This window comes from Dipodomys merriami, unplaced genomic scaffold (assembly GCF_024711535.1).
Source record: "Dipodomys merriami isolate MVZ:Mamm:240054 unplaced genomic scaffold, mDipMer1.0.p SCAF_68, whole genome shotgun sequence".
Lineage (NCBI taxonomy): Eukaryota > Metazoa > Chordata > Mammalia > Rodentia > Heteromyidae > Dipodomys > Dipodomys merriami.
The window spans coordinates 1,986,411-1,999,973 of record NW_027206268.1 but is presented as its reverse complement, the minus strand read 5'-3'; the positions used below and the strand labels follow the sequence as shown (position 1 = coordinate 1,999,973).

Sequence of the window (13,563 nt, the reverse complement as noted above, 5' to 3'; positions counted from 1 at the left end):
GGTGATAAAATCCACTTTGAAGTCAAACCAAACTTTTGGCTATGGGGTTTGTGGCTGAGCTCTTCCAGTTAAGTTTCTTTCTTTCTTTCTTTCTTTTCTTTGACTTCCTTCCTATTTTCCTTTCTTTCTTTATTCCTTCCTTCCTTCCTCTTTTGGGTCAGTCATGGGGCTTGAACTCCGTTTCTTTCAAGGCTAGGCCTTTACCACGTTTGAGACACAGCACCACTTCCAGCTTTTTCTGTGTATGTGGTGCTGAAGAATCAAACCCAGGGCTTCATGCATGCTAGGCGAGCACTCTACCACTGAGCCACCTTCCCAGCCCCTGACCCTGGTGTGTGAGTGACACTTGGGTTCAGGCCCCAGAATCTGAGACCCCCTGGGAGCGAGCTTTGTTCTCCATGGTCCTCCATGCTGGGGCTGCACTGGGTCCAGGGATCTTCCTTCACCCTGCCCGCCCCCCTCCACCCACCCTGTCCTGGCCCCCAGTGGAGGAACCATGTGTGTGTGTACCTGGCGAGTACCTCCCCGGCTGGATTACCTCTGATGTCTCCAAGGACTGGATCTCCCTGGGCAGCTCCACGGCGTGCCTGTTGAAGTAGTCCATGGTGATGGCGTTGTTCCAGTAGCTCAGGTTGTTCTCGGGGTTGGCCGTTTTCTTCTTTCTCCTCATGCAGCACACGGTCAGCAAGATGGCTGTGGAGACAGGCCAAGTCAGAGGAGGAAGGCCGACGGGGGTGGGGTGGCAGCGGGAGCAGCTAGCCGCAGCAGCAGCTAGCCGGGCTGGTGGCAGCAGTCAGCCGCTAGGGGGAGCTGTGGAGGCCCCCGCTGGCTCAGCTGCCTCTTAAAGATGGTTCTATTAAACGGGTGATGTATGAGGGGCTACAGTCACACCAATGGTTTGCGCTTTCCGTTCCTCTCTGTATCCCCGCCACCCTTCGCCCCTGCTTTCCTCCAAGTGTGGGTAAGCAGGGGGTGCAGAGTGGGTCAGACATCACACATCATACGATGAAGAAAGGAGGAGAATCAGAGAGCAGTAACTATCCAATACAAATAAAATGGCCAGGACACCTGGCCGCCCAGCTACTCAGGAGGCCGAGATCTGGAGGACCATGGTTCAGAGCCAGCCCGGGCAGGAAATGTCCATGAGACTCTTTATAAATTCCAGGGAACCACCAGAAAGCTGAAAATGGAGCTGGGGCTCAAGTGGCAGAGTGTGAGACTGGAGCACAATAGCTCAGGCCCTGAGTTCATGCCCCAGGTACCACACACACAGATAGACACACACACACACACAGACACACAGACACACACAGACACACACACACACACACACAGACACACACACACACACACACGGGCACCAGCGAGGGCTTCATTGAGGCGATGCTCTTAGGGCAAGGAGCCACTTGAGCCTTCTTATTTGGTTTTTCAGATACACTTATTCTCTCCCCTTTACTTTGCCCACACTAGCTTCGAACCATGACACCAGTGGATGGGATTACAGGTACGCACTACTGTGCCTGGCTTCCGGCATTCTCCTTTTATAGATGAGAAACCTGGAACCAGTGAGCGGACATAGTGCCGGCAGGAGTCTGGGCAGGGAGACAAATGGGACATTTCCTTCTGTGGCAGCCGAGGGAGGAGTCAGCGGGGAGGACTGGGGGTGGGGGTGCAGTGAGGCTAGGCTGGCCCGGGGAAACTAGGTTGGATGTAGAGAGGGAGAGACAGGGGCTGTGTGCTTGACTCTGAGTGGTCAGGGTGGCTTCCCTGGCCAGTCCTGCCTTGGCCCTGCCCACAAAACCTAAGGAGACAAGCTCTTGGTCATACTTCTGGTTCTAGTTCTTTTCTTTTCCTTCTTTCCTTCCCTCTTCCTCCTCCTCCTCCTCTTGTTGGTTATGGGGGCTTGAACTCTGGGTCTGGGCGCTGTCCCTCAGCTCTTCAGCTCAAGGCGAGTACTCTACCACTTGAGCCACAGCGCCACTTCCGGTTTTCTGAATGGTTCACTGAAGATAAGTCTCACAGACTTTCCTTCCCAGGCTGGCTTTGAACTTCAAGCCTCAGATCTCAGCGTCCTCAGTAGCTAGGGTGACAGGCGTGAGCCACTGGCACCTGGCAATCCTGTTCTTTTTATTGGCATCATTCTGGGCCTAGTTTCCCTCCTCTTCTCTTCTCCCTATCTTTCCCTTCCTCCCTCTCTTCCTTCCTGGGGTTTGGACTCAAGGCATGGTAGGCTGGTATTGGGAGAAAGTGGAAAGAGGATGTGTCAGGTTCAAGTAAGTGCTGTTTGAGGACCGGCTCAGCGCCAGGCCAGCGGCGAGGTGGTGTGGGCTTTGCGTGTGTGTCCAGAAGGTGGCAGCAGAGACCGAAGCTCGGGAGCCACTGCGCTGCCCAGTGCAGCCTGGATCCAATCCACCAAGCCCAGCTCTCTCCACACGCCTGAGACCATTTGGCCCAGCAAGACTGGCAGGGACCTGGAGACAAGGCGTTTCTCAGTCCTGGCACACCCAAGCCCTTGCAGCCATTGGGAGGGCTGGAGACCTGGAAGGGTTAGTTGAATTACCACTTCCCCCTCTTGGGACAGGACTGGGATTTGTTCTGGAGAGGGAAGAAGCCCTGACTGCAAGAAGTCCACAATGCCCTTTGACCCTGACCAGGATCCTGGGAATCTTATGCATGTGGTCAATCGTGGGGCTTTAACTCAGGACCTGGGCACTGTCCCTGAGCTCTTTTTGCTCAAGGCGAGTGCTCTACCATTTTGAACCACAGCACCACTTCCAGTTTTCTGGTGGTTCATTGGAGATAGAGTCTCACAGCTTTTCCTGCCCAGGCTGGCTTTGAACCACGATCCTGAGATCTCAGCCTCCTGAGTAGCTAGGATGACAGGCGTGAGCCACTGGTGCCCGGCTGTAAACTGTTTTTTTGTTTTGTTTTGGTCCAAGGCCAGTGGAACTTCTCACTGTATTCAGCCTTATCTCTAGTAATTTCTCCTAGGATGAAGGGGAGGGGAGGTGGGAAGAGTAGGGATTGTCAGCGGTGGATGTAGGGAGGAGAGGTCATCAAAGGCACAGCAGGAGAGGCCGGTGAGGACTTTGCTGGGCGCTGTAGATTTGGACTCCTGTGGTGCTCGGGTGTCACCTTGTGTTGGAGCTACCAACAGGGAGCTGACCACCCCAGCCCTGCCTCTCTTTAACTCTTGGGTCCTAGTGAAGCCACATCTGCTCTCCGTAAAACATAGCCTTGAATTGGATTGAGTAAGGAAACTGTTTTCTGTCAGGAGCCATATGGATATTTATAACATCATTATGGTGTCACATGAAATGACCAATGCAAAGAACTGGGTGAGCCAAGCACTGGTGAAGTGGTGCTGTGGCTCAGGTGGTAGAGCGCTGGCCTTGAGCTGAAGAGCTGAGGGACAGCGCCCAGGCTCAGAGTTCAAGGCCCACCCTTCCCCCCACCAAGAAAAAGGCAAAGAACTGGGTGTCAGTGGCTCATTCCTGCAGCTGAGAGGAAGTGGAGATCTGAGGATTCCGGTTCAAAGTCAGCCCGCACAAGAAAGTCTTTGAGGCTCTTATCTTCTCCCAATTAACCTGCAAAAAGCTGGAAGCACCCAGGCCCTGAGTTCAAGCCCATGCACGACCTACCAAAAAAATGCAAACAATCCCCGCCTTCTCCTCCCAACCAAAATAAGAGCTGGAGGTGGATCTGTGGGTCTACTTGAACAAAGAAGCTAAGGGACACTGCCCAGGCCCTGAGTTCAAGCCCTAGGGCCAATACACAGATGTGCTCTCACACACATACACACACATTGGAGATGAGCAAAGCGGCGTGGGAAGGGGTGAGGACAGAGGGCATGGGAAGAGGAGTCGTGGCTGGGGATGGGGTACTCACAGCAGGAGGAGATCGGGACACTGATGGCCAGGATCACCCAAGCGATGTCCACCTTGCTCAGGCAGACGGTGGCTCTGGGCTGGGCTTTGTCCCCTTCGGCCACGTGGGAGCTGTTCCCTGCTGTTCCAGGCTTCCAGGTGCCTGCGGGAACCAGGCGGTTGAGGAAATTCCCGGTGGCTGTGGATGGCGCTGTGGACAGGGGGCTGGGCCCCCTGTCGGTCACTGGTGGCGAGGCCGTGGCGTCGGGCCTGGCTGGAGGGACAGTCCTGTCTGACACCCCGGGGTGCCAGGCTGGGGATTGCGGGGGGACAGACACTCCCTGAGGAATCTGCTGGGAAGGGGCTGAGACGGAGGCAGCCGGGGTGGGCTCTGTGGCTGCTGTGAGGACCCCAGGGCTGGCAGATGGGTATCTGTGGGTGCCAGGGGTGCCAGTGAGCCAAGAGTCGCTGGGGCTGTCCTGAGAAGGCACTGGGGTGGGCTGCAGGCTGGCAGGGACCCCTGAGGCAACACTGGCATCTGGGGGCTCCTCCGGGATGGTGGGGGTGACTGTGCCCCCCTGGTGGTCTCTGCGTGGGTCCGGCTCGTCCTCTGCAGGCACTGGGGAGGGTGTGGGAGGTGCCCACGAGGTACTTCTGGGCCCCAGGGTGGTCACGGTCGTGGCTTGGGGTGGGGGCGAGGAGGAGGTGCCCCACAATGGGGTTCCGGATGGGAGTGGGGAGGTGGGGTCCGGCTCCACGGATCTGGTAAAGTTGCCTTTGTAGATCTGGAAGATTTTGCCCAGGGGCCGCTTCTGCCCCGGGTAGGGGGCGCTCAGGTTTCGACCCCGCTGCCCTTCCTTCCTCCCGAGGTGGCCACCAGGGGGCAGAGGGCGCGACAGACCCCCGGCTCCCTTCCTGGGGGAGCCTGGGGGCCTGGGGGGCCTGCGCGTGGGCCCCCTTGGGGACATTGTGGAGGGGCGGCTGGCGGCTCCGGTGGGCTGGGTCAGCGGGTCGCTGGGGGTGGTCCTCCTGGGGGGGCGGGCCTCTGAGGAGGAGGGTACAGTTGCCACAGCAATGGGAGGGGAAATGGTGGGCAGGGGGGCCGGAGCGGGGAGGATGGTGGTGGGGACGGTGGTCCCGGCTGCAGGGTGCCTGTCTGGCTGGGGCGCTGTCCACGTGGTGGCTGCAGCCTGTGCGGAGGACCCTTCGGGCCGGGGGTCCGGTGTCACTGAGGGGTGTCCAGCGGAGCTGGGGCGGGGGGCTGTCACCATGGTGCCTGGGGGTCTCGCTGGGGGGAGGATGTGGGAAGAATTCCGGGGGGAGGCTCCCTGGACGGCCAGTACCAGTGCTTCAGTCAGTGCCAAGGTGAGGAGAAAGCCTGGAGGAGGAGAGGGGGGGACAAGAGGAGAGGGGGGGACAGGAGGAGGGGGGAACAGGTGAGACCCAGGAGTGGTGGCCAGGCAGGGCCATCCTTAACCGTGACCTGGGAATTGTGGGCCCACTGGAGCCCAGGCCCTTGACAGGACACTGAACCACAGACAGAGCTGTCACCGGTCTAGACGTGCATGACTTCAGTCACCCTGGCTACACATGGAGATATTTAAAATAGTCCCCTCCCTCCCCAATGTTTGGTCTAAGCAACCTATGTTTTTCTTTTCTATTATTATTATTATTATTTACTGCCAGTCCCGGGGCTTGAACTCTGGGCCTAGACACTGTCCCTGAGCTTCTTTTGCTCAAGGCCAGCACTCTACCACTTGAGCCACAGCGCCACTTCTGGCTTTTTCTGTGGACGTGTTACTGAGGAATTGAACCCAGGGCTTCATGCATGCTAGGTGAGCCACCTTCCCAGCCCTGAGGGCCGGCTCTTGAGTGAGCTGCCAGGCTGCTGAGTTTCCTGCTTGATTTCCCCATCTAGCCGGCTCTGAGGCTGTCTGATCTTGAGTCTCTGACTAGAGCTGAGTGGCACAGACCACACGGCTGTGTCTTCTTGTCAACTCACGCTGAGTTCCCATTTCCAGGCAAGATGCCCACCCCCCATGGTATAATTTCTATCCTGGGCAGGATTTGGATTTCACAGCTGGATTCTGAGAGTCAGCCTGCCAGGGTGTATGCATTTGGGAATGAAAGCTTCCCTCCCTCTCTTTCAGGTACTCTACACCTGTCTACCACTACCAGCACTGGTTCCACCAGGATGCTTAATTTCCCTGCACTGAGCAAAATGTCATGAAAGAAAAGAAAAGAAAGAAAGAAAGAAAGAAAGAAAGAAAGAAAAAGAAAGAAAGAAAAGAAAGAAAGAAAGTCTTCAGATGATTCTAATCGTACCAAAGTTCAGGCGTTCTGCCCTTAGGGGAATCGGTGCCCAGTTCCGGTGCAGAGGACCGCGGATGCCTGTTGCCATGGTAACAGATGAAGAGGCTGGACACAGGAGCCACACAGCTGCAGGTCTGTGGCCTGTAGCTCATTTCCATCCCTGCCCTGCCTGGCTTCTCAGGTACTTTTTTTTTTTTTTTTTTCTGGAAACAATGCCCTCTGGCTGCCAGGCTTCTTTGCTCCCAGCCAGTTACTTATCTCCAGTGAGCCAAGAACAAACAAAATCTAACCTGTCTGCCCTTGGGGAAGTTAATTTGCATTTGTAAAGCATGACCTCAAAAGATGTGTTTGTTATTCCAGGCAGCTGGCTCACCCACTAGCCTGAGGTGGGGCAGCCACCCATCCCTGGTTTAGTAGTGTGCAAGAAAGCTGGCAGAGAGCAGTCCAAGACATGTGTGTGTATGTGTGTGTGTGTAAACTCCTAATGGTGCTGGGTTTCGTAGCGTAGAAGTGGAAGTAGCTGTAATGACCCTTAACTAATGCCCCACTAACTCCTGGGGTATGCAAACTTATTTATTTATTTGTTTGTTTTTGCCAGTTGTGGGGCTTGAACTCAGGGCCTAGGCACTGTTCCTGTGCTCTTTTGTCCAAGACTAGTGCTCTATCACTTTGAACCACAGCTCCACTACAGGTTTATAAGTGGTTAATTGGAGATAAGAGTCTCATGAGGGCTTTTCTGCCTGGGCTGGGTTCGAATTGTGATCCTTAGATCTCAGCCTCTTGAGTAGCTAGGATGACAGGTGTGAGATACCAGCGCCTGGCGATGGTTTTTGTTTTGTTTATTTTTTCTTGCCAGTCCTGGGACTTGAACTCTGGGACTGGGCACTGTCCCTGACTGAGCCTCTTTGTGGGCAAGGCTAACACTCTTATCATTTGAGACACAGCACCACTTATGACTTTTTTTGAGTAGTTTATTGAAGATAAGAGTCTCTGGGGACTTTTTTGCCTGGGTTGGCTTTGAACTCTGATCGTTAGATCTCAACTTCCTGAGTAGCTAGGATTACAGGTGTGAGCCACCGGTGACGGGCTTTTGGTTCTTTGTTTATTTTTTTTGTCCAAGACTGGGACTTGAACTCAGTATCTGACACTTCTGATCACTGGCAGGTGACTGAGTCACGCCTCTAACCCCTTCTTTTGGGATTCCAAGTAGATGGGTCTCTTTTTTTAATTGCTGAAGCCCAAATTCTGCCCTTGTTCTTCAGTGGGGTCTTACAGAGGAACACTCACTGTAGGGGCGGACATAACCCCCATTGTTAGTTAAATCTGATTCTCCACAAAGGTTCCAAAAACATACACGGGAGAAAAGATAACCCCTTTAAAAAACGGTGCTGGGAAAACTGGATGTCCACATGTAGGAGAGACTACAACCAGATCCCTATGTCTCCTACTGTGTAAAAATCAAACCAAAAATGGATCAATGACCTTGTAAGACTCAAAACTTGGAAATCACTAGAGGAAAACATGTCAAGACACAGGCGTAGGCAATGACTTTCTCGATAGGACTCAACAGCTTGGGAAATATTAGCAAGAATCAATAAGGGAAATTGTTATCATAAAAGAAACAATGATCAGATTGAGAAAAACAGCCTACAGAATGGGAGAAAACCTTTGCCAGTTCATTCAAAAGGGGGAATGATACTCAAAATATGTAAAGGACTCAACATGTTAATAAACACGACAAGAACATCCCCATGGAAAAATGGGCAAATGAACCGAACAGATCATTCTCAGAAGCAGTACAAATGATCAATGAACATGTGGAAAAATAGCCAACATCCTTCACAATCAGGGAAATGCAAACCACACTGCAATCAAACTCCATCTCCTCCCCACTCCCCATCAGAATGGCCATCTTCAAGAAAATAACCATGACAAATGTTGGTGAGGATGTGGAGAGAAAAAAGGAACCTTTACACACTGTTGGTGGGAATGTAAATAAGTGTAGCCACTGTGGAAATCAGTATGGAATTTTCTCAAAACAAGCAAGCAAGAAAAAAAATCATCTAGAGTTAAAACTAATGTATAATCCAGTTATACCATAAAGCTCCCTCGTTTCCCTCTGCATTCAAATCCACCCACCTCTAAGTAACTCTGATTTACATTGTTATAGGTTTGTTCCCATCTGTTCCAGATTTTTACGAAAGTGGAATTTGGAAGAATCCTTTGGGTCTGGTTTTCACTCAGCCATAACATCTGTGAAGTTTGTCCATTTGCTGTGTGTATTTGTGTATTGTTGGTTTCCCTCCCTCCCTCCCACTCACCCTCCCTTTCTTTCTTCCTTCCTTCCTTCCTTCCTTCCTTCCTTCCTTCCTTCCTTCCTTCCTTCTTTCCTTCCTTCCTTCCTTCCTTCCTTCCTTCCCTTCCTTCCTTCCCTCCTTCCTACCTGTCCTGGAGCTATGAACTCAGGGCTTAGCACTGTCCCTGAGCTTCTTTTGCTCAAGGCGAGCGCTCTACCACTTGAGCCACCTTGCTACTTTCAGCTTTTTCTGTGTATGTAGTACTGAGGAATTGAACCCAAGGCTTCAGGCATGCCAGGCAAATACTGTACCACTAAGCCACATTCCCAGCCCTTGGTGATTTCTTTTTTCTTTTTGTAGATTGTGGGGCTTGAACTCAGGGTCTGGGCGCTGTGTCTAAGCTCTTTTGCTCAAGGCTAGCACTCTACCACTTTGAGGCACAGCTCCACTTCTAGTTTTCTGGTGGAGATAAGAGTCTCAGGGATTTCTCTGCCTGGCCTGGCTTTAAACCATGATCTTCAGATCTCAGCCTCCTGAGTAGTAGCTAGGATGACAGGTGTGAGCCACTGACGCCGGCTCCTTTTAATTTTAAACTGCCAAGTAATACTCTATCGCATGGTCATACCCATCATTTCTTCATCTGATTATGAACACAATTGAGTTGTCTCCAGCTTAGAGCTATTTTCAGTGAAGCCCACTGTGAACATTTGTTTATGGGCTTTTGTGTGGACATGTTTGTGTCTCTCTCAGGTCAACACCTAAGATAAACATAACCTTCTATTATGTGGTGTATCTGTAGGAGGAAAAAGTAACAGTGCCAATGAAACTATGAACGGATGCCCTCTTCTATTTACCATATACATTCCGTATCTCCTGGAACAGCTGCCTTGGACTCGCCTAGACTGCTACACAGACATCTCTGCTGCCTTCTTTTTCTCTGCGGGGTGAGTAACTGCTTTACCTGCCAGTCCTTCTGTGAGCAGCTCAAGGCAAAAACCGCCCCCCCCCCCCCACAAATAACCCCAAACAAAAAACCATGCAGCCCAACTTCGAGTGCTTTGCAAGCATCTTCGGATCGTTGGTCCCATTTATAGAGTTTGCGTGTTGAAGAAAGCCATTCTTATAATGAGAATTTGTTCCAAAAATAGGAGATACTGCTGTCTTATTGTGTCTGCCTGTCAGCATTTGGGAGCTTTTGATTCGAGCCCACATCACGGGCGATCTTCGCAACCAGATGATCCCGTGTGCTTAAAACCAAGTCCTCAAGAGTTGAAAAACCAAGTCCTAGCAGGGTGCTGGTGGCTCACGCCTGTCATTCTAGCTGCTCAGGAGGCTGAGATCTGAGGATCGCAGTTCAAAGCCAGCCTGGGCAGGAAAGCCAGCGAGTGGAACTCTTACCTCTATTTAAGCACCAAAAAGCTGGAAGTGGGTGGAATTGTGGCTCAGGCGGTAGAGCGCTAGCCCTGAGGGACAATACCTAGGCCCCTGAGTTTAAGCTCCAGGCACCCCAAAAATACCACCCTCCAAAAACAACAACAACAAAATCCAACTCATAACCTCAACACAACAGGTGGTTCTTTTCCTAACCTTATCTCCAAATGTTCTGCAAAGAGGTTCCAATACTTCCAGCCACACCTTTAGGTCTTGAACGGTTATCACCCCCAAGTGGGGATCTTAGGGTGTTAACTTGGTAGGACCCCCCAAAACAACATCCTCTCCCTTGCCTGCCCTCCACCCCTCCCCCTCCACACCGGGGAGCTCAGCCAGGCTCTCCATTTACGTCATGAATTATGCATCAGAGTGCGAAAGGCCCATCATTTCCAAGTAAGCAAATCAGAATTGAACTGTAGCTAGTTTTTTTTTTTCTCTAAGCATGTGCTTGTACATATGTCAAAAGAATGTGTAAAGGGAAGAGCCGAATTAGAAATTTATATCCGTGTTACAGAAGAAGAAGAAGAAGAAAAAAAGGCCCGATGACATTTAAAGTGAGATTTGACGCTCTCTGGCTACCGCAAAGCGGGTAGTGGTGCTCCTTAAGTCAGTCCTCGTGTGAGCTGGGCTGGGGGTGGGTGAGTTGGGGGTGTGTGTGGCATGGTGGGTGTGGAGGGGAAGCACCTCCTAAGAGCCTTCTCTCTGGGTGGTGAATCTTGTGTTTTATTTAGTCCTGCCCGTCCAGTCCCAATACGCCTGTTCTAGCTCTCTCTCTCTCTCCTGCATTCACCGAGGTAGCCTAGACTCTCTCATATAAAACTGCTCCCATTTCTCTTCTGAACACCTTGTCCTAGCAAACAAGCCCCCTGAGAGAGCTCCCTGGAGATAGGGCTGAGCCCTGTGATGTCTGGCTGGAAATGATCAGATGCCTGATTAGACTCTGGGGGTGATTACACGTGGGTCTCAGCCTGCGGATGTGTGCAGCTGGACGGTGGCTACAGACCCAGGCTTGCCTGGGACACAGCCCCTGCGGTGTCTGCCACCTTCCCTCTACCCACACGGGGCCTGATAGGATAAGGCTTGTGATGTATGCCTTGCATGTTTTCAAACAGGCTGCAGATTAAAATTTACCACAGAATAGACAGTGACATTTAATCTTTTTTTGTGTGTGTCGTTGTGGGGTTTGAACTCTGGGCCTGGATGCTGTCCCTCAGCTCTTCAGCTCAAGGCCAGGGCTCTACCACTTGAGCCACAGTGCCACTTCTGGTTTTCTGAGTGGTTTATTGGAGATAAGAGTCTCACAGACTTGCTGGCTCAGGCTGGCTTTGGACCTTGATCCTTAGATCTCAGCCTCCTCAGTAGCTAGGATGACAGGCATGAGCCACAGGCGGCTGGCTGACATTTAATCTTGAGACTGACTGGAAAATCAAGATGTGTGTGCTAGTACTAGGGCTTGAACTCGCAGCCTGGGAGATCTCCTTTAGCTTTTGTGCTCAAGGCTAGTGCTCTACAACTTGAGCCACAGCTTGACTTTTGGATTTTAAATTGGAGATGAGTCTCATGAACTTTCCTGCCCAAGCTGGCTCTGAATGAAAGTCCTTTGATCTCAGCCTCCTGAGTAGCTAAGATTACAGGATGACAGTGCCTGGCTTGTTTTCTCTCTCTCTCTCTTTTTTTTTTTTTTTGCCAGTCCTGGGGCTTGAACTCTGAGCCTGAGCGCTGTCCCTGAGCTGCTTTTGCTCAAGGCGAGCACTCTACCACTTGAGCCACAGCGCCACTTCCGGCTTTTCTGTGTATGTGGTACTGAGGAATCGAACCCAGGGCTTCATGCATGCGAGGTGAGCACACTACCACTAAGCCACAGTCCCAGCCCCCTGAACTTTTCTATTCTTTTCTTTTTTTAATTGCCATGATTCTATGAAACAGTCCCTTTGGCGAAGGGGATGGATGCAGCATATATCAGTGCAGGGAAATAGCTGGGGAGATATGTGTCATGCTTTTAATGCTTTTCTTCCTCTGTCATGTTGGGCATTTTTTCTTTTTCTTTTCAAAAGCTAACTTTGCAGAAATGGAGGGACAAATGCAGCAGTGGTTCTCACCGGGCACCATGTTGTAAAATGAACTATACAACTTAGGGGTGGGGATGGGAGGGAAAAACCTGGGGGACAGCAAGGGAAGGGGTGACATTGTCCATAAAGAGATGTATTTTTTCCCTGGCTTATGTCACTGGAACCCCTCTGGACCAATACCTTCCTAATGATGATAAAAGAGTTTAAAAATAAAAGCAAGGGATGGGAAGGTGGCTCAGTGGTAGAGTGCTTGCCTTGCATGCATGAGGCCCTGGGTTCGATTCTTCAGCACCACATAAGCAGAAAAAGCCAGAAGTGGTGCTGTGGCTCAAGGGGTAGAGCGCTCACCTTGAGCTGAAGAGCTGAGGGACAGCGCCCAGGCCCAGAGTTCAAGCCCCATGATCAGCCAAAACTAAACTAAAATAAAATAAAAGCAACATTTGCAGGTGGTGAAGGATGATAAGACCTAGAGGACGTGCACATGTAGCATCCCTCTGTGTGGAGAAGATGAGATTTAGTCCGATCTAGGGGGAGAGAGCCACCCAGGGTCCCCAGCCTTCCTCCTGGGGGAATCTAGTGTACCCCGGGGTAGGGTTTCTCCTCAAAGCAGCATCCAGGGTTTGAAGCTGTCCCTTCCAAGGGCTTTGCCCCCTCCCCTTGCGTGCCTGCAGGCTGTGATAAGAACTCTCACAACTTTTCCTTTACCTTCAACAGAAAAAAATGAGCAGATAAAAGAAAGAAGTCAAAAAAGGAGTCTCGGCAAGCAAAGTCTGTCCAAGAACAGAATCTGTCCCCAAAGACATTCCCATGGGATTAGCCGCACTGTCTAGGGTTCAAAGCCATGGGACAAAGGATCCGCTCAGTGACTAGAGGTTTTTTTTTTTTTTCCTCTTCTCACTGGAGCTTCGCTCTGGGGCCTGCAATCTTAATGTTCCTCAGAGATGAGACCCAGTCCAGACTTCCCATTCACTGGGCATGGGCTCTGCCACCAGTGACCGGCCACGGGTGCCCTGAAGGGAGAATAGCATCTTAGGGAGTGGGGTCCTGCTCTGATTTGCATGAAACAGACTAGAAAATGATCCCAGGCTTTAGTCAACAGGGGGTGCTATTTATTTATTATTATTATTTTTGATCAGTCGTTGGCCCTGGGCGCTGTCAGCTCTTCAGCTCAAGGCCAGCGCCCTACCACTTGAACCACAGTGCCACTTCCAGTTTTCTGGTGGTTCCTTGGAGATAAGAGTCTCACGGACTCCTTGCTCGGGCTGGCTTTGAACCATGATCCTCAGATCTCAGCCTCCTGAGTAGCTAGGATGACAGGCGTTAGCCACCGTGCCTGGCTATTATTATTATTAATTAGTTTTACAGCAGGTACTTCTTAACCCCTCATTCCCTCCACCTACACTGTGTGCCTGAATTGAACCCAGAATGGGGATTTTCACAAAGTTCAACTGTCATCCTTGGGGACTTGATCACATCTCACGCATTTAGTTGGCACCTCCTGCATGCCACTCATCATGCTAGAGTCTGAAGACCTGGTCCTGGTATGCATAGGCAGCTTCCAGGAACACAAAGACATAGGAAGAAATA

At 51.5% G+C, this 13,563-nt stretch overlaps 1 protein-coding gene across 4 annotated transcripts in view; it reads right to left on the bottom strand.

Moving 5' to 3' along the window:
* The window catches only part of Tmem108 (transmembrane protein 108), a 134,550-nt gene that overhangs the window by 2,378 nt on the left and 118,609 nt on the right, over positions 1–13,563 (bottom strand). For all 4 annotated transcript variants that reach the window (XM_070005277.1, XM_070005278.1, XM_070005279.1 and 1 more), the window contains 2 exons: positions 3,889–5,244; positions 539–693 (listed from right to left, as the gene is read on the bottom strand). In XM_070005277.1, coding sequence (XP_069861378.1) covers positions 539–693; positions 3,889–5,244 — 1,511 coding nt within the window. The remainder of the gene's footprint in view (positions 1–538; positions 694–3,888; positions 5,245–13,563) is intronic.